Here is a 19,960-nt window from a genome sequence, read left to right as displayed (position 1 = left end):
CTAGAACAGAGAAGAGACAAACCAGGAAATCTGGAAAAACTCAGGATACCAGTTCAATCCCTGGTTGGGTAACTAAGATCTCACATGCCATGGGGCAACTAAGCCCACATGCACAACTAGAAAGAAGTCTACACTGTGCAACAAAAGATCCCACAGGCTACAACAAACACCTAATGCAGCCAAAAGTAAAAAAAATTCTTTAAATAATAAAAATTAAACCCTACATAATAAAGAAAACATAAAATAACACATTATAAAATAATTATTCATTTTATTGATATAAATAATATATGAATAAATAATATATGTTAAATTAAAACATGACTATCATAGGTAATGATAGAATTCAAATTAAATGACCAAGTTAAAACGAGATAGGACTTTTATTTATTCGTGTTTTTAAAAAGCAAAATACAAAAATATTAAATGTTCGTAAACATGTTTTCCTTCCCTTCAGGATCACGTATCTTGCTTACTTATCATGTCTTCCTCTAATCTAGAACAATTTCACAACCCTTCTTTGTCTTTCATGATACTGGCATTTTTGAAGAATATACAGTGGTATTTTCAGAGAATGTAACTAAACTTGTGCTTGTCTGACAGTTTTTCAAGATTAGATTCTGATTATACACCCCTGGCCAGAACACTAGAAGAATATTGTGCCCTTCCCAGGGTATTTTATCTGGAGATATACAATGTGTTCATTCCTCACTGGTATTACCAATTTTACTCACCCTCTAAAGGCATTGTCTCTGGTTTTCCAATGTGTAGAGTTAAAGTTACCATTTCCTACCTTGTATCTAACAAGTAATCTGTGCAGAGATACTTTAAAACCATGTAAACATCTTGCTCTCAAAAATTTCCCTTAGATTTAGCAAACACTGAGGCCCCAAACAAAATGATAGTTCACTATGATGATAACAAAATGCTGATTCCCCCCCATAAACACCTATGCCATTCCTTTCACATATATTAGTCAGGCATTCTATTTAAAGGAAAAGCTCTCCCTTTTCATCCATCCATCCTTCTCTGTTATGGAAATTATGAATTCCCTTTTATTAAATGGGTATTATTCACTATTATCTTTATACTGATGTTCAAGTTCTTTCAGATTTGGCCCTCCAAGCTGGCTCCATGTTCTTTCTGACAGGCCCCAGTTTCTTTTACTTTTTTTTAAAAGCACTTTTTAGCTTTCTGATACAGGGTCTTCTAAGGCTTATCTTTTATGTTCCCTCCCTGCAAGAAAATGATACATTTCTCCAGAAAGCCTAGATGGGAGGTGACTTCGGGGGGAAATGGATGCGTGTATATATTTGGCTGAATTGCTCTGCTGTGCCGCTAAAACTATCACAATATTAATTGGCTATACTTAAAGCTCAACATTCAGAAAACAAAGATCATGATATCTGGTCCCATCACTTCATGGGAAGTAGATGGGGAAACAGTGTCAGACTTTATTTTTGGGGGCTCCTAAATCACTGCAGATGGTGACTGCAGCCATGAAATTAAAAGACGCTTACTCCTTGGAAGAAAAGTTATGACCAACCTAGATAGCATATTGAAAAGCAGAGACATTACTTTGCCAACAAAGATCCATCTAGTCAAGGCTATGGTTTTTCCAGTGGTTATGTATGGATGTGAGAGTTGGACTGTGAAGAAAGCTGAATGCCAAAGAATTGATGCTTTTGAACTGTGGTGTTGGAGAAGACTCTTGAGAGTCCCTTGGACTGCAAGGAGATCCAACCAGTTCATTCTAAAGGATATCAGCCCTGGGTGTTCTTTGGAAGGACTGATGCTAAAGCTGAAACTCCAATACTTTGGCCACCTCATGCGAAGAGTTGACTCACTGGAAAAGACTCTGATGCTGGGAGGGATTGGGGGCAGGAAGAGAAGGGGATGACAGAGGATGAGATGGCTGGATGGCATCACTGACTCGATGGACGTGAGTCTGAGTGAACTCTGGGAGTTGGTGATGGACAGGGAAGCCTGGCGTGCTGCGATTCATGGGGTCTCAAAGAGTCGGACACAACTGAGCGACTGAACTGAACTGAACTGATACTTCAATATAAAATGAAACGTTAAAAAAAAAAACCTACATGTGGAAGAAGTCTTACAGAATACCTACTGAACACTGGCAGAAAACTTCATACAAAACAAACAAAAAAAGATCTCATACAACCAAAGCTGCAAGAATGATCACCATGTAACAGGGTAGGGTGAATTAAAAAAAAAAAAAGGAACTGGGACAGGACTTATGCCCCTGGGGGTGAGCTATGAAAGAACAAAGTTCCCTCAGTCTGGGAATCCCCTTCACTTCTTTGGAGATGGGCTGGAACAGACAGTGAGCTTCACAGGCTCAGAGAGAGTCCAGCAACCAGTCTGCGGGAGACAGGGCACCAGCACCGATGGTCCTGGCCACCTCCCTTTACTCCCCACCCCAAAATGCACATCTGGGCCACAACAGAAGTCACAAAGGTCTGTCTAGTCAAAGCTATGGTTTTTCCAGTAGTCATGTATGGATGTGAGAGTTGAACCATAAAGCTGAACGCCAAATAACTGATGTTTTTGGACTGTGGTGTTGGAGAAGACTCTTGAGAGTCTCTTGGACTGCAAAGAAATCAAACCAGTCAATCCTAAAGGAAATCAACCCTGAATATTCATTGGAAGGACTCATACTGATGCTGAAGCACTTTGGCCACCTGATGCAAAGAGCTGACTCCTTCAAAAAGACCCTGATACTGGCAAAGACTGAGGGCAGGAGGAGAAGGGGGTGACAGAGGAAGAGATGGCTGGATGGCATCACTGACTCAATGGACATGAGTTTGAGCAAATTCCAGGAGATAGTGAAGGACAGGGAAGTCTGGCGTGCTGAAATCCATAGGGTCGCAAAGAGTCAGACACAACTGAGGGACCAAACGCAAGTTAACACACATGTAAAGGGACAGGCGGGGCCCTACCACAGCAGCCTCATTTTCTAGGAGCTCACAGTAGACGTGGCCTCACCTCTATGAGCTCAACACTGGTGGATTCACACTGCTACTGGTGGCTCTGTAAGCTCAGTGTCTGAGGAGCATTACGGGGGATTACTGGTGCTTCCAAAGATGAGGAGGTCCAGTATTGGCAACTGTGGGATTTGAGGGCACAGGCACACAGAGGCAGAGCCTGGGTCTGGACTGATTCTGTAGCCCCCATGGCAGGTCCAGGTGCCTGATTGTGGTGGATCTGCCCTATTGGTTTTGTGAGCATAGAACCTGAGGGATATCCAGGGTGATGGCCTGTATTCCTCAACTGAGGTGGGGCCAAGGGTAGTGACAACTACAGTGTACTTTGTGAGTGTACACAGCAGGTGACTGGCAGCACCACAGAGCCCACTTCCTGGTGGACAGCTTCTTTGGAGGAAGACACAGTGGCTGCACTACCAGTGGAAGCACCCCATTCCCACCTACCTCATACCACAGCTCAGAAACCAATTTGGGGGCTTCCACTGCAATAACTGAGGAGCAGACCTTATCTCCAATAGGGCTGTGACAATTACAGAGCAAATAGGAGGCCCTGCTCAACATCTAGTGCACTCACTACCAAGAGGATAAAAGTCACCACACACAGAAGAAAGACGTGGTAGGCATCTGTATTAAAAACAGTCCTTGGACCAAAAATATCAGACTCACAAAGGCTACATAAGGATGCTCTCACATAATGAAAAGGAAAAAGAAATAGTATGTGAGCATTAGCCAAGGAAACCTATCAATAATATCAAAAGTAGATTTTTAAAGCAAGAAATACTATAAAAGGTAAAGAGTGAAATCTTAATGGTAATGGGACAATTCAACAAGATACAGTATTTCTAAATTTGTATATTTCTAGTAACAGATTAGAAATGTATAAAGTAAAACAAGATAGAGCTAAAAGGCAAAATAGGTATCAGTGGAGATTTTGAAACACCTCTTTCAGTTACTGACACAACACACAAAAACAAACTAGTAAAATCAAAAGACTCAAAAGATCTGAAGACTATAACCTACAAATATTAGCTATTTGACATCATAGATCATCACACCAACAAAATTTTCCAGTGTACACACTAGAAGAAAATAATCACAAAAGATATATTGACAGATCAAGCAACCCAGATTAACAAGGAAACCCTGAAAACTCAATTAAAAAAGAAAAACCTATTTTCAAAAAATGGATGAAATATTTGAACAGATACTTCCAAAGACATGTGAATGGCCATTAAGCCTATGAAAGAGAGCCCAACATCACCAATCATTAGGGAAATACACATTAAAACCTAACTAAAATACCATTATACACCCATCAAATTAACTCCAAATGACCATCAACATCTAATGCTGGCAAGGATACATACACTGAATTCTCATACACTGCAAATGGGAGTGTAAACTTTCTACTTAGTGAAAAAAGTCTGGCAATTGGCCATAAAACTAAATATACACCTTCAACAAATCTTGGGTAATTACTTAGAAGAAATGAAAAATTGGGTCCACAAAAAGAGTTTTGTGGACTTTTGTAAATAAAAAATCTTTAAATTCAAAAATGTTATTAAAAACAAAGAAGGACATCATGTATTAATAAAGGTTCAATACATCAAGAAGATACAACAACTGTAAACATTCACACACCTATGGACAGATCATTATGTATAGACAGTTCTTCAATAACAATTGGAGACTTCAACTGTTATTTAGTCGCTAAGTCATGTCCAACTCTTTTGCTACCCCATGGACTGTAGCCCATCCAGGTTCCTCTGTCCATGGGATTTCTCAGGCAAGCATTCTGGAGTGGGTTGCCATTTCCTTCTCTAAAAGATCTTCTCAACTCAGGGATCAAACCCACAGATCCTGCATTGGCAGGTAGATTCTTTACCACTCAACCACCTGGGAAGCCCTGAAAACTTCAATATTCGAAAGGAGAGGACAACCAGACAGAAAATAAGTAAGGAAATAGAAGACTTAACATAATAAACCAACTAGATTTATAGAATGCAGACTCTTCTCAAGTGCACATGGGATATTTTCCAGGATAGACCGTGCTGTGCCAAAAATCAAGTCTTAACTGATTTTAAAAGATAGGTATCATCCAAAGTATCTTCTCTAACCTCAACAGAATTAAATCAGAAATCAATAACAAGAAAAGGAAAAAAAGGAAAATTCACAAGACTGTAAAAATTAAACAGCACACTTTTAAACCAATGTACCAAAGAAGTCATAAGGCATGTTAGAAATACTGAGAGTTGAATGAATAAAAAAATACAACACATCAAAACTTATGGAACCAAGTGAAAGAAGTGCTCAGGACGATATACATTCATTCCCATTTTTTAATAAGCCAAGAAACTCAATAACTAAAACTACTCTCATATTATATACACAAAGCAATACACGTGACTATAAAATGGACTATGGCCTCTGTCTCTTTATATTATTATTTTTTATTTTTCCATGACTGAATTTTAAGTAAATGCTGGTCACTGACTTAAGCCTTTAACACTTACAAAATAAACTGCTCCAAAGCTTCCATGGCCAATTTCTCTGAGATCTGTGAAGAGCTTCTCTGGATCTTCTTTGAAGAAGAGCTCTGCAATTTCAGGGTCCTTCAGGCTGCCCGCACGGTTGGTTGATGGCATCCTGCTGGGCAATCAGCTGTCTGATTCTAATTTTATACTGCTATCCCAATCCTTGGTTCATCTGTATGAATGAAGCCACGCTGGCATAAGCTATTGTAGAGAAATAAAAGAAGAAAAAAGTCAGGAAAAGCTGCTAAGAATAATTTGTATAAGATCATTTTCTGATAGCATATATAAAGTTATTTCAGGCCTAGAATTTCACTGAGAAGGAAGTATAATCTACTAGTGCAGGAGTTCCTAAATCTGGCTCATCATCACAATCACCTGTGGGGCTTAAAAAAATAAAGGATTCCTATATGCAGGTCAGGAAGCAACAGTTACAACAGGACATGGAACAACAGACTGGTTCCAAATAGGAAAAGGAGTACATCAAGGCTGTATATTGTCACCCTGCTTATTTAACTTATATGCAGAGTACATTATGAGAAACGCTGGGCTGGAAGAAGCACAAGCTAGAATAAAGACTGCCAAGGGAAATACCAATAACCTCAGATATGCAGATGACACCACCTTTATGGCAGAAACTGAAGAGGAACTCAAAAGCCTCTTGATGAAAGTCAAAGAGGAGAGTGAAAAAGTTGGCTTAAAGCTCAGCGTTCAGAAAACTAAGATCATGGCATCTGGTCCCATCACTTCATGGCAAATAGATGGGGAAACAGTGGAAACAGTGTCAGACTTTATTTTTGGGGGCTCCAAAATCACTGCAGATGGTGACTGCAGCCATGAAATTAAAAGACGCTTTCTCTTTGGAAGAAAAGTTATGACCAACCTAGATAGCATATTGAAAAGCAGAGATATTACTTTGCCAACAAAGGTCCGTCTAGTCAAGGCTATAGTTTTTCCAGTAGTCATGTATGGATGTGAGAGTTGGACTGTGAAGAAAGCTGAGTGCTGAAGAATTGATGCTTTTGAACTGTGGTGTTGGAGAAGACTCTTGAGAGTCCCTTGGACTGCAAGGAGATCCAACCAGTCCATTCTGAAGGAGATCAGCCCTGGGTGTTCTCTGGAAGGAAGGATGCTAAAGCTGAAACTCCAGTACTTTGGCCACCTCATGCGAAGAGTTGACTCACTGGAAAAGACTCTGATGCTGGGAGGGACTGGGGGCAGGAGGAGAAGGGGACGACAGAGGATGAGATGGCTGGATGGCATCACTGACTCGATGGATGCGAGTTTGAGTGAACTCCGGGAGTTGGTGATGGCGAGGGAGGCCTGACATGCTGCAATTCATGGGGTCACAAAGAGTCAGACACGACTGAGTGACTGAACTGAACTCAACTACACATAGGGTAAGTATTACCAGACACACAATTTAAAAAATTAAACAAATGTTTACATATTAGAAGGTTTATCTAATCCTTACCTAATTCTGAGGTAGTGAGCCCACTGGCAGAAGACACAGGCTATTAAAAAAGTATACATGCCAACTTAAGGTGTACCCATAGGAAGTTTCTAACAACAGAAAGGTTAGAGTCCCATCTATTAATGATTTTCAAATGTAAGAAAATATACAAAGAATTTAACTCAGTAAGTTGTCTTTCTTTCCCTTTCATATGCCAGTGTTTAATCAACTCTTAACACAGACATTCCAAAGAAAAATGCAATGGGAGAAAGTAATGGATTTAACAGACAACTAACTGCTTTCTCTATAAACATGACTCACATTAAAATATAGCCTTTATCAAATCTGCTTCATTTAAGTAGACATTACAGATAGCAGAATTACCAGGGAATTTGTTGGTTATGAGTTCCCCTATATTTAAAAAATGGCTGTCATAATTGAGAAGCTTCAGAATCTAGGTTCTGGTATGACACTACCTGAATATGAGAATCCTGGCAACACTAATTACAAGCTGTGAACTGAGTAGCCTTAATTTTCCTAAACTGTAGAATGAAAACAATAGCCTACCTAATATAGTGGTTGGTGAAGGTTAAATGAATAAATATAAGCATAGATTAGTACTCAGGCATAGTAAGCACTACATTAAATATTAGCCACTTAACTAAATAAATTCACCAATTAAAAAAAAATCTCCCAAAGCTATTTCATTTGCCTCCTAATTAATGTCATTAGATTCTAACTCTTCTCCACTTCATAAAGCTTTTAAGTAGGTATCTACAAAGGTCCAGAAACAAATCCATGTATGTGTACCTAGGAATTTAGCATACAATAAAGAAGCAAATTTTGTCGAGAGAACTAAGAACCCATTTGGAAAAAATTAGAGAAATTATATTCCTATCACATACCTTATATAAACACTACTGCTAAATGGCTTAACCAGGCCTCTCAAATCAATGAGTGAAAAAAAGTATTTGATAAAAATAAGTGTTGTTGAGAGACACCAATAGCTATTTGGAAAAAAAATAAAACATCTATTCCTCAAACTAAACATCAGAATTACATATGGGTTAGAGAAGCAAATATTAAACTTGGAAGGAGGGGCCATGGAAAGACTTCAAACAAAAGGGACAATAAACTTGGGGAAACAAATGTTTGAAACTTACATTTATAAAGGGTTAGTACTTCTAATAGGTAAAAAGTTCCAAAAAACAAGGCAATAATCTGACAATCTTACATTCTTAATATATAGTTTCTAAACAGCATGGACGCGCACACACACAGACACACACAAAGAAAACACTATCCCAACAACTCAGCAGAGATATGGGTAGTTCACAGAAGAAAGAAAAAAATAGAAAGAAAAGAAACAGTCATTAAATATGTGAAAATATGTTCAACATCACTCAAAGTATAAGAAATACAAGTTAAAACTATCCTAAGATTTAATTTTATACCTATCAGAACAGCAAAAATCCACCACACACTGATATGTGGTGGAAGAGAAATATGCACTTTTATACAGTGGCAGTGGTATTGCAAAAAACAGTACAAAACCTACAGAAAAAAATCTACAAAAATCAAATGTACCCTTAACATTTCACACAAAAATCCAACTTTAAGGAACCCACATCAAAAACACTTATATAAAATATAAGAAATGATAAATGCACAAAATGAGGAACTGGGGGAAGTCCCTGCTAGTCCAGTGGTTAGGACTCCACATTTCCACTGCTGGGGGCCTGGGCTGATCCACAGTAGGGGAACTAAGATCCCATAAGCACTGCGCACACTCCCCCCAACCACAAATTAAATGAAAAGATTAAAAAAACATAGTGAAGAACTGGAACTCGTTACACTGCTGATGGCAATTTGAAAAGGTACAACCATTCTAGAAAACCATTTAACAGATTCTTATCAAATTAAATAAACATTATTATGCGATGTAACAGTTCCTTAACTAGTTATCACTTATTCAGAAGTTATAAAAACAAAGGCACACAAAAAGACTTGTACATAGAAGCTTTATTCATAATAGCCCCAAACTGCAAATAATACAAATGTCTATCAACAAATATATATATATAAAAACTGTGGTATAGTCACACAATGAAATTCTTTTCAAAGCAATAAAAAGGAATAAACTACTGATCCATGCAGCAACCCAGAAGACTATAAAAAGCATTAAGCTCCATAACTCCCTGGCAGTCCAGAAGTTAGGAATCCAAGCTTCTACCTCAGGGAGTGGGTTTGATCCCTGGTCAGGGAACTAAGATCCCACATGTGGGTAGGGGGTGGGGATGGGATGGAACAGCCAAAAAAAAAAAAAAAAAAAGGCATTATTCTCAATCAAAAAAAAAAAAGCCAGAAATCAAACAGTGAAAACTATATGATTTCCCTGATAAATTTTCAAATAGGCCAAACTAGTATACAGTGACAGATTCATGGTTGCTTGGTTCAGCTTTGGGAAGAAAAGAGGAACTGACCACAGAAGGGCTCACAGGAACTGCTTAGGGTTCTAGAATGTTCTGTATTTTGATTTCAGTAGAGAATCACTTCTGTCAAATTCAAACTATATTAAAATGGATGCATTTATGTATATAATACCTCAATTAAAGTAAAACTTTAAAAAATAAAAAGGTTTAAAATCTAAAATATATAAGTATATACAACAAATTTATGAACAAGGTATAGAAGGATATGTATTAAAATGCTAACATTTTCTTTGATAAAGGCTATGAACAGCATTACTTGTTAACCTAGACATCTATATTATCTGAATTTTTATACCAACCACTTCTAAAAATTAAAAAAATTTTGAGAAAAATAAAATAGAATATTTTTTTAAACTAGAAGCATACACACTCCAACTAGAGAGAACATCTAAAAGGCTATTAGCACTGTAACTTACAAAAGACTAATTCATTAAAAAAAATCTGTATATAAAAAATTGAGTTGAACACAAAACCTGAAATATCCACAGCACACAAAATTAAGGGTTATTATTCCTTAAATATAGTGGCATCATCCAAATCACTGAAGAAATAACTAATCCACCAAAATATAAATGACCAAAGGATATATATAAACATTCCAAAAACAGGTAATATAAATGACTGTGGAGAGGAGTCAAAACTTGAAAGTATGGCCATGAGTCTTCTCATTCCATTTTTCTCCTTTATCACTTTTTCTCCCAGTGTTGACCTAAGAGTGTGATCTAAGTTATGAAACTATGTTTAGGGTGCTGACAAAAAACACTTGAAGAAATTCTCCCCGTGTCCAAAGGACCAGGGAAAGGGAATCCTGTGATCTGGAGATTGGCAAGAGGGAATGCCTTCTTTTTGGTCTTTTTTTCTCTCCTCAGCCATAGAATAGCACTGTCCCAGCAAGAGAAAAAAAACCCCAATGAGAAAACCAATCTCTCTGGTCAGAAAAACTGGGAAAACAGGGCCTCTGTCATCCAAAAAGTATGAGGGGAATTCCCATTATTTTTTTCCCCTCATCTCTCTCCTTTCCCCACTTCCCTTAAGGGCAACCCCACATATGGGGAGCTGTACAATGCAGAGGTCTAAAAGCTCTGCCAGAAACATGTCTTTCTGGAACTGGGAATAAGGCCGTGGAAACTGAAGAGCATGGGGGAAATCATGGAGAGGAGAGAGCTGGAAAAGAGATCCCCTAATTCTTTGTACAAACCAATACAATTATGATTTATGTCTGTGTAAAACAGACTCAAAGAGGTGCAGCAAAGACTATGCTAAAGAGGACCTAATCAATGACAAACACCACTGCCCAAGTCTCAGATTATCACTGAGAGGTACACTGAAGGGCAAATCCAAAGAGCACAGCAAAGGTTTTGAAAACAGATATTAGAACTACTTCCCACAGAAAGTGAGACAGAACTTGCCATTTAACTGGTAGCTGTCTGAAACGAACAAATCAACACTCTCCAGAGGATATGAACAGGATCAGAAATGACGATATTCAAAATGTCCAGGAAAAAAATCCAAAATTACTTTTCATGTAAAAGTAACAGAGATGTAAGAGTAACAGAGATGATAGAGGAAAGAGTCAGTAAACTTGAAAGGAGAGCAAGTGAAATTATCTAAAATGAAATAAGAAAAGAAAAAATGATTGAAAAAATGAATGGAGCCTTAGTGAATCATAGGACAATATCAAACTAAGTTTTACATCACTGACATTCACATAACGAGAGGAAAAATAAATTGGTAGAGAAAAAAACTGTTTTGGTAATGGCAGAAAACGTCCCAGATTTGACAAGAGATATAAATTTAGAGATTCAAGGAGCTCAGTAAATTTCAAACAGGAAAAATTCAAACAAAATCAGGGCTGTCCACATCATAATCAAAATGCTAAAAAACAAAAGCAAACAAGAATTTGAATGACCACAGATTTTGCTAAGAAACACCAGAGGTCCCAGAAAGTAGAATAATATCTTTAAAAGGTGAATCTGTTCCCAGCACATCTGCTCTAAAAGAAATACACAATGCTACACAAAAGAAATCTGGAGTGGCTACATTAATATCAGCAACAGACTTCAGAACTGGGTTAGCCACAAGGGATAAGGACGACACTACATAATGATGGTATGCCATTACCAAATCCTAAGTTTGTATTCACCTGAATAACAAAAGAACTTCAAATAAAATGAAGCAAAACTGATACAACTGATAAAGAGAAGACAAGCCTATAATTATACTGAGAACCTCCAACACTCCTTTCAGAACTTTAAAAGTAGTCTGAAAATATACAGAACACTGTAGAACACCACTATCAATGAATGTGATAGGAGAGGGTGGCAGAGGATGAGATGGCTAGAGAGCATCACTGACTCAGTGGACATGAATCTGAGCAAACTCCAAGAGATAGTGAAGAACAGGGGAGCCTCGTGTGCTGCGGTCTATAGGGTCCCAAAGAGTCGGACACAGCTGAACAACAATCCCAAAAACTTAGCTACTGATAGCCTACTGTTGAACAGAAGTCTTACTGATAATACAAAGTCAATTAAACATACTTTGTATATTATATACAGTATATACTATATTCTTACAATAAAGTAAGTTAGAGAAAAAGAAATGTTAAGACAATCATGAAGAAGAGAGAATACACAAACAGTACCTACATGTATTTACTGGAAAAAACCTGCATATAAGTGGACCCATGCAGATCAAATCCATGCTGTTTGAGACTCAAATGTAGTCTCTGCAAAGATTACACTTTACACTGTTAAGCTAGAGTTAACATAGAGTCATCAGTGTAAAACTGACAAAGGTACTTGATTTGAATCTTGTCCATCTTCAAAAGCTGTCGTGAAAAACTACAGGAAAAGAAAACAGCAGAGGAACTTTCACAGCAACCTTAACCATAAATTCCTTAATTTCTGCCGAACATAAATATTAAGTAATAAATACCCAAAGTACAGTACTAATACAGCTTGCTAAACTATCAGTTCAGTTCACTCAGTCATGCCCGACGCTTTGCGACCCCATGAATCGCAGCACGCCAGACGTACCTGTCCATCACCAACTCCCAGAGTTCACCCAAACTCATGTGCATCAAGTCAGTGATGCCATCCAGCCATCTCATCCTCTGTCGTCCCCTTCTCCTCCTGCCCCCAATCCCTCCCAGCATCAGAGTCTTTTCCAATGAGTCAACTCTTCGCATGAGGTGGCCAAAGTATTGGAGTTTCAGCTTCAGCATCAGTCCTTCCAATGAACACCCAGGACTGATCTCCTTTAGGATGGACTGGTGTTCAGGCTTAAAAGATATGAGCATGTGTAAAAAAGTTCTATGAGACTACAATAATCTTCCTTACAAAAGAAAAAAAGACTATTAGATTATATTTTAAAGATATCTAATCTGTTCTTCAGGGAAAATATCATTATTATAACTCACCATATCTTTCCTACTAAAAGAGAAGAGTAAAAGATATTAAGAATCCTATAAACAGCAAATGAGATCTAATTTGTTTCTGGTTCCATTAAAATAGATCAGAGAAGCCTATCATTTATTAGGCTACTGAGGGCTGAATGTAAAAGATACACAGTTTCTGTGGATGAAATCATTTTATTCAATCCTAAAACACAAATCTCTAAGAAAGCTGATGAAACTAGAATTAAAACCCAATATACTTTAAAATCTCAGGCTCTTAGGGTTTTCAAAATTAAGTAACTGCTCCACATTTGCAAAAATAGTCAAATAATTGACAATAACATCAGTCAAGCAATAGAAAGAAGGGGGAAGGGTACTGATAATCACAGCATATTCAGTATTTCTTGAGGAATGCTCCTTCGATGAACAGTGATGATGTCATGGTATTCCATCTTTAAAGAACCTTCAGATTTTCACAAAAAGGACATTGTTGGCTTTAAGCAACTGCTTCAATACCATAACGCCCTTTTCCCTACATCTGTTACTCAGAGGGCTCAAGCTTAGAAACGAGCCAACTTAGTCAAACGTTCAATCACTTTAGAGAAAGAAAAACTGTCTCTTTACAGAGAATGGGCAGACACACATTATACTGTCTACTATGTCTTCCCTCAAAAGAAACACACATGTATACCAGTTACTATACCAATAACTGCTGCTAAGTCGCTTCAGTCGTGTCCGACTCTGTGCGACCCCATAGACGGCAGCCCACCAGGCTCCCCCGTCCCTCGGATTCTCCAGGCAAGAACACTGGAGTGGGTTGCCATTTCCTTCTCCAATGCATGAAAGTGAAAAGTCAAAGTGAAGTCGCTCAGTCATGTCCGACTCTTCGCGATCCCATGGACTGCAGCCTACCAGGCTCCTCCATCCATGGGATTTTCCAGGCAAGAGTACTGGAGTGGGGTGCCATTGCCTTCTCCATACCAATAACTAGAAATGATAAATACAACTGAGAAATGCCACCAGTGAGATAAATTTGACGTTACAGGAACTCCCATCAGGCTTAACCAACACAGAACTCATTTGATGTTTGGTGCTTCAATCTACTTATAAATATTACATATAATTACAAAATTTTAGGATTGGAAGAAATTAAAAGAGTATTTGGTTTCAAAAGGTCACATGCCTTTCTCAAAACCACATGGTAAATTAATGGTGGAAAATACAGAATCAATCCTCTGAACTACTGTTAAGTATTTCAAACTGAAAAAAAGGGAAAAGGTAAAAAGCAAAAATAATATTGTTAAAGAAGTCTCTGAAGGGATTTCCCTGGTCGTCCAATGGTAAGAATCCATCTTCCAATGCAGGGGACGTGGGTTCGATCCCTGGTCAGGGATCTAAGATCCCACAAGCTGCAGAGACCCACACCTACTGAGCACACAAGCTCTGTAGCCCAGGTGCTACAACTAGAGAGAAGCCTGCACACCACAATGAAAGATACCACATGTAGCAACTGAAACCCAATGCAGCCAAATAAATGAGATGTCACTGGGTCATTGGGTAGGAGAGCCTACATAGGGCAGTTATGAATATTGCTTAATTTTGAGCATTGATAAAGATATGGAATGTATAAGTAATATGTAGCCATAACCATGTCTTGCAGTCTTACCTTTTGTATCTTTCTTAAACCAGCCCACTTTCCTCCATCTCAACAATCACCTATTTACTCCATCCAGGCCGTTTATCTTACCTGGGCTGCTCATTATCATGAACTTCAACAGGGTGCCACTGCATCCCCTTTTGGCCCCCCTCCAATTCATTTGGTCTCCTACAACCAAAACGACCTTTCAAAATGCAAATCTGATTATGTCATCCCCTCTATTTAAGTGCTGAATGCCTTTACACTTTACTTTAGTTGAAACAAAAATCCTTACCATGACTTTCAAGAAACTCTATGGTCTGACACAGCCTACTCTTTATACTCATCTCCTTCCAACTTCCTGTGCTCTGATGACAGGGGCTTCCCAGTTTATCACTGTGCTCCTCTTTCTACAGAGTGGTGAACACACAGTGACTAAAAACACAGGTCCTGAAATCATATTATCTAAGTCCCCAAACTGGATCTGCCAACATACTTGTTGGACAAGTAACTTAATCTCTCCAACCTCAGTTTTCCCATCTTTAAAATTGTTGTTGTTGTAGTTGCTAAGTTGTGTCTAACTCCTGTGAGCCCATGGACTATAGCCCACCAGGCTCCTCTGTCCAGGGGATTTCCCAGGCAAGAATACTGGAGTGGGTTGCCATTTTCTTCTCCAAGGGACCTTTCCAACCCAGGAATAGAACCCACATCTCCTACGTTGGCAGACAGACTCTTAACCACGGAGCCCCCAAGGAAGCCTCTAAGTCATGGGAGGTTTGTGAGGGTTAAATGAAATATGCAGATAAAACATAGTGCTCACAATTATTAAGTCAAACTCCTCTGCTTTTTGATTTCTGGTTGTCATCTCCACAGGGCAACTTTTCCCAATCCAGTTCTTCCAGGCACAATTAATTGGTTTTCTGTGTGATACTTCCATAAAATTTGTTTATGCTCAACTAACACATCTCGTTGTACTGAATTATTTAAGCATCTATCTATCTTACCTACCACTGAGTTCCTTAAAGGCAGAGGCTACCTTACTTATCTTTGAATCTTATATACCTAAAAATATCTCTCATAGAGAGTAGGCATTCAAGAAGTGTCAGAGTAAAAACAAAGTGTCAGACTGAATATATATATTACACAGGTAAACAATGAAAAATATGGTTTTAACAAGCAGAAATTGAGACACTATATACATAATTTTGCTGCACATTCATATTTTATCAAAGCGTAATCCTTAGCCACCTGCATGAGAATTGTGTAGCATGTTAAGAGTCACTGGATTAGAATAACAAAAGCTAACCCAATTATTAAAAGTAAATTTAAATAAGAAAATTAATCAAAATACTACTGCAATGCCCCTAAAAATAATGAAGTTATTTAACCGAACCTATTATAGAATAAAAGTTGATTATTTATAAGCCAAGACTGTTGGTAGGTTCAACAATTTCTGAACAGGGGAATCTGTGGGATAAAAGACAACTATCTTGAAATTATTTCCAATATGATATTTTCCCTAACACAGACATAGCTTGGAAGGAAAAAGGGACAACAACCTAATATAGATAAACAATTTAACCTATACCAAACCATGCCCACACCTGAGAAGAACTAACAAGCAGCTATTTGAAGTACTTTGGATTATCTGAGAAAAGATGTATCTCCTCTCAATTATTTCCATTATAAATTCCACTACATGAAGATTCACTTTCAAGTTACATTTCTAAGCTTTATGCCCTCCCTAGTATTGCCCCTCAAAAGAGGCAGTTTAACAATACTCATATTTTATAACTTTCCTTTCAATTATTACACAACTGAATCAACACAAACCCTGCTTTTCTGTCATTTTTGTTCAAATGGAAGAAAAAGTTCTTGAAGTTTCCCCAAATCTCAATAAATTTATAGTTTTCCTTTAATAATAAAGCAAAATTACAAGATATAAATGGAATTTTTTTTTCTGTCAAAAGATCTGGTATATGGATTAGATCTTAGAATCTCTTTCAAAAATAAAAACAGGGCACACCGTGTGACAGATATAAACAGACTCAGAACATCAGCATTATGAATGGTAGTTCAGATAGATCTTCTTTAAGTCAAAATTTATGCATGAGGGTCTGACGGGTTAAGTGGTTTGCAGAAGTGGAATTTAAAATCTGAATTTACTAAATCTAAGGTAGTATCCTGAATTGGATCCTGGAACAGAAAAAAAGTACATCAGTGGAAAATCAGGTAAATCTGAATAGAATCTGTAATTTAATTAACAGTCATATCAATGTTAACTTTGTCATTTCAACAAATATACCATGGTTATTTAAAATGTTAACATTAGAGGAAGCTGAGTGAAAGGTATGTGAGAACTCTCTGTATTATCTTTGTACTTTTCTCTAAGTCTAAAATTATAAAAATAAAAAGCCTAGTTTAAAAAGTCTAACTCTAAAAAAAAATAAATAAAATAAAAAATAAAAAGTTTAACTCTGAAGCTAATTTCTAATCCCGAATGTTTCCCTTCTGTTTCCATAAAAATCTCAAAACATAAAGGAATTAAGTTTTAATACTAAGTGTACAGAGTATATAATACCAAGTAACAAAGCACAGCACTTTCCTAAAGCATCTCCTAACAAAAACAAGAAATCCTGTTTTTCTGTTTAATAATGAAGAAAATTAAAATTCACTGAATTCTTCTTATATTACAGCATTTTTCTTAGTTTAATGAATTGTCACAACTGTCCTAAAATAATTATCAACCCAAATTATACTTGAGGCTCAGAAAAGTTGAGTAATTTAATTTGCTCATTATATCACATAGCTTAGTAACAGAGCCAGGTTTCCACTATCAACTTTCTTTAACTTTTAGTTATTTATATATTTACAGGAGTAAGAAGCATTTGTCACTAAATTTTAGATTCTACCTCCAGAGTATTTCATATCAAAACCGTTACTAGCCAATCACACAGCCACTACCTTTTATTAAGATCTCTATTACCTCTTCAAAAGTTCTTCAGAAGAAAGCCTCCCATGAGCATTCCAATCTCTAGTCTTTCCTCCTTAATTCATTCTGATGTACTATTTGGTAGTTGTTTGCTGGCCTCCCAATATCTATCCCCACTTTTCAGTAATGGCACTGATTTCCTTTTGGGAAATTACCTCTCCTCTGCTTAGGCAGCACTATCTACAAAGATGCCTAAAATTATCACCTCACAGATGAATGGACATCAACCAAGACAAGCCAATAAACTATTTCCGGGGATTCTGAATTTTGAGAAAAATGACCAAAGTTATGGGGAAAAAATGGATGACATGCTTTAATTTAGGTGGCATCCTGATTAGACTATCAATACACTCCTGATATAAAGACCCCAGGAACTGCCCGAGACAAGCTCTCCAGCCTTCCTTTTAAGTTTATGAGTAATTTAATACTCTCATAATAAACTTCTTTTCTTCTTAAGCAGTCTATTTTCAAACTAAAATCTTAATGGGTAGGGCACCCCCCCCGACTCATTTAAGCACCTCTACAGCGCCACTCAATCCTTCTACTCAAAAACTTTACATGGCCCACAACTTCTCACCATTACAATTTTCACCAGACAGACCTTTCCAGGTTCTCCATATCTGAGTCCAATCTAAGATTTTAAACTTATTTCTCACCAATGGCATGACATATATTTATTAGCGCTATTCTTTCCACTTGCAATGCTATCTATCAAATAGCTTCTCTGCCTAAAAATCTTATCTACCCTTCTAAATCTATTTCAATTGCTCCCCTGTATGTAAATTCTTATCAATTCCACTAACTCACTAGGATATTGTAGGAAAAACTCATGCCACTCTGTATCTGTTTTATTACATATTTGCATTCACTTATTTCTATATGAGTTACATTCTTCCACTGCCCCCACTAACTTTTCCATAATGCAGAAGACAGAGTAGAAAAATGTCAAGTATGTGCTGTCAAAATTCAATCAATAATGATGCCATAATATTGGCCATACTACTACAATAAAATTTAAACCAGTCCTAATGCAAGTTCCTGATTCCCTGGTGGCTCTGACGGTAAAGCGTCTGCCTGCAATGCGGGAGACCTGGGTTCAATCCCTGGGTAGGGAAGATCCCCTGGAGAAGGAAATGGCAAACCACTCCAGTACTCTTGCCTAGAAAATTCCATGGATAGAGGAGCCTGGTGGGCTACATACAGTCCATGAGGTCGCAACTGAGCGACTTCACTTCACTTCAGTGCAAGTTCTTCAAGCACAAAGAAAATGATACTGAACAGAAACTCAAATCTACACAAAGAAATGGAGAGCAAAAGAAATGGCAAATATATGGTATAAATACAAAAGACTTTTAAAAATAATTTTAAATTATCCTTTATAAATACAAAAGGCCGTTGACATGAAAATAACAACAATGTAACCTGAGTTTTTAACACACAAGAAAAATGTATGAAAACAATAGCACACAAGATTAGAGGGGAAAATATAAGAATGCCATTGTAAGGCTCTTACATTACATGTGAAGTGTTATAATATTTGAAAGTGAAATGTGTTAAGTTAAAAGGCCTATTGTAATCTTAGTATAACCACTTTAAAAAATATATGGCTTGTTAAGACAATAGTAGAGATAAAATTAAATAAATAAATATACTTAATCCAAACAAAGGAGGGGGAAAAATGACAAAAGAAATAATCAAAAGATGAGACAAACAGAAAGCAGACAGCAAGAAGGAACACTGAAACCCAACCATATTGTTATTTTCATTAAATGTAAATGGTCTAAGAACACTATAAATAAAAAGCAGAGACAGAACGAATTACAAAGCAAAGCCCTTTTCAAAAAGGCAATTAAGAAAAAAGCTCTCAACAGGAAACTCACAAAGACGAAAATATCTTAAAAACAGAAGGATATAAAAAGATATACCATGCAAACACTGTTATGAATACCAGGGTAGCCTTAGGTACACACCCAAAAGAAATGAAAGCAGAGGCTCAAAGAATACACACACCAAGCTTTGAAACAGCATTATTTACAATAGCCAAAACGTGAAAGTAAAAAAAAAAAAAAAAAGTGCAAAGTGTTAGTCACTCAGTTGTGTCCAACTCTTTGCAACCCCATGAACTTTAGCTCCTCTGTCCATGGAATTCTCCAGGCAAGAATACTGGAGTGAGTAACCATTCCCTTCTTCAAAGGATCTTTCTGACCCAGGGATCGAACCCAGGTCTCCTGCACTGCAGGCAGATTTTATACCATCTGAGCCACCAACAACAAACCAAGTGTCTATCAACAGATGAATGGATAAACATATACTTATCATTCAGCCTTTTTTAAAAAAGGAAGGAAATTCTGAGACATGCTATACCATGAATCAGTCATGAAAACAAATGAATAATTTATAGCTGACATTTCAATATTCCTCTCTATAATTGAGAGAACAAGTATAGAAAATCAACAGGTG

At 37.3% G+C, this 19,960-nt stretch overlaps 1 protein-coding gene across 1 annotated transcript in view; it reads right to left on the bottom strand.

Moving 5' to 3' along the window:
- The window catches only part of TAOK1 (TAO kinase 1), a 107,387-nt gene that overhangs the window by 56,498 nt on the left and 30,929 nt on the right, over window positions 1-19,960 (bottom strand). Inside the window, exon 2 of the mRNA XM_018064345.1 lies at window positions 5,516-5,737. Within this exon, the coding sequence (XP_017919834.1) occupies window positions 5,516-5,647 (132 nt within the window). The 5' untranslated portion in view covers window positions 5,648-5,737. The remainder of the gene's footprint in view (window positions 1-5,515; window positions 5,738-19,960) is intronic.

Source organism: Capra hircus, chromosome 19 (genome assembly GCF_001704415.2).
Source record: "Capra hircus breed San Clemente chromosome 19, ASM170441v1, whole genome shotgun sequence".
NCBI lineage: Eukaryota > Metazoa > Chordata > Mammalia > Artiodactyla > Bovidae > Capra > Capra hircus.
This window is presented reverse-complemented; position numbering and strand designations above follow the sequence as displayed.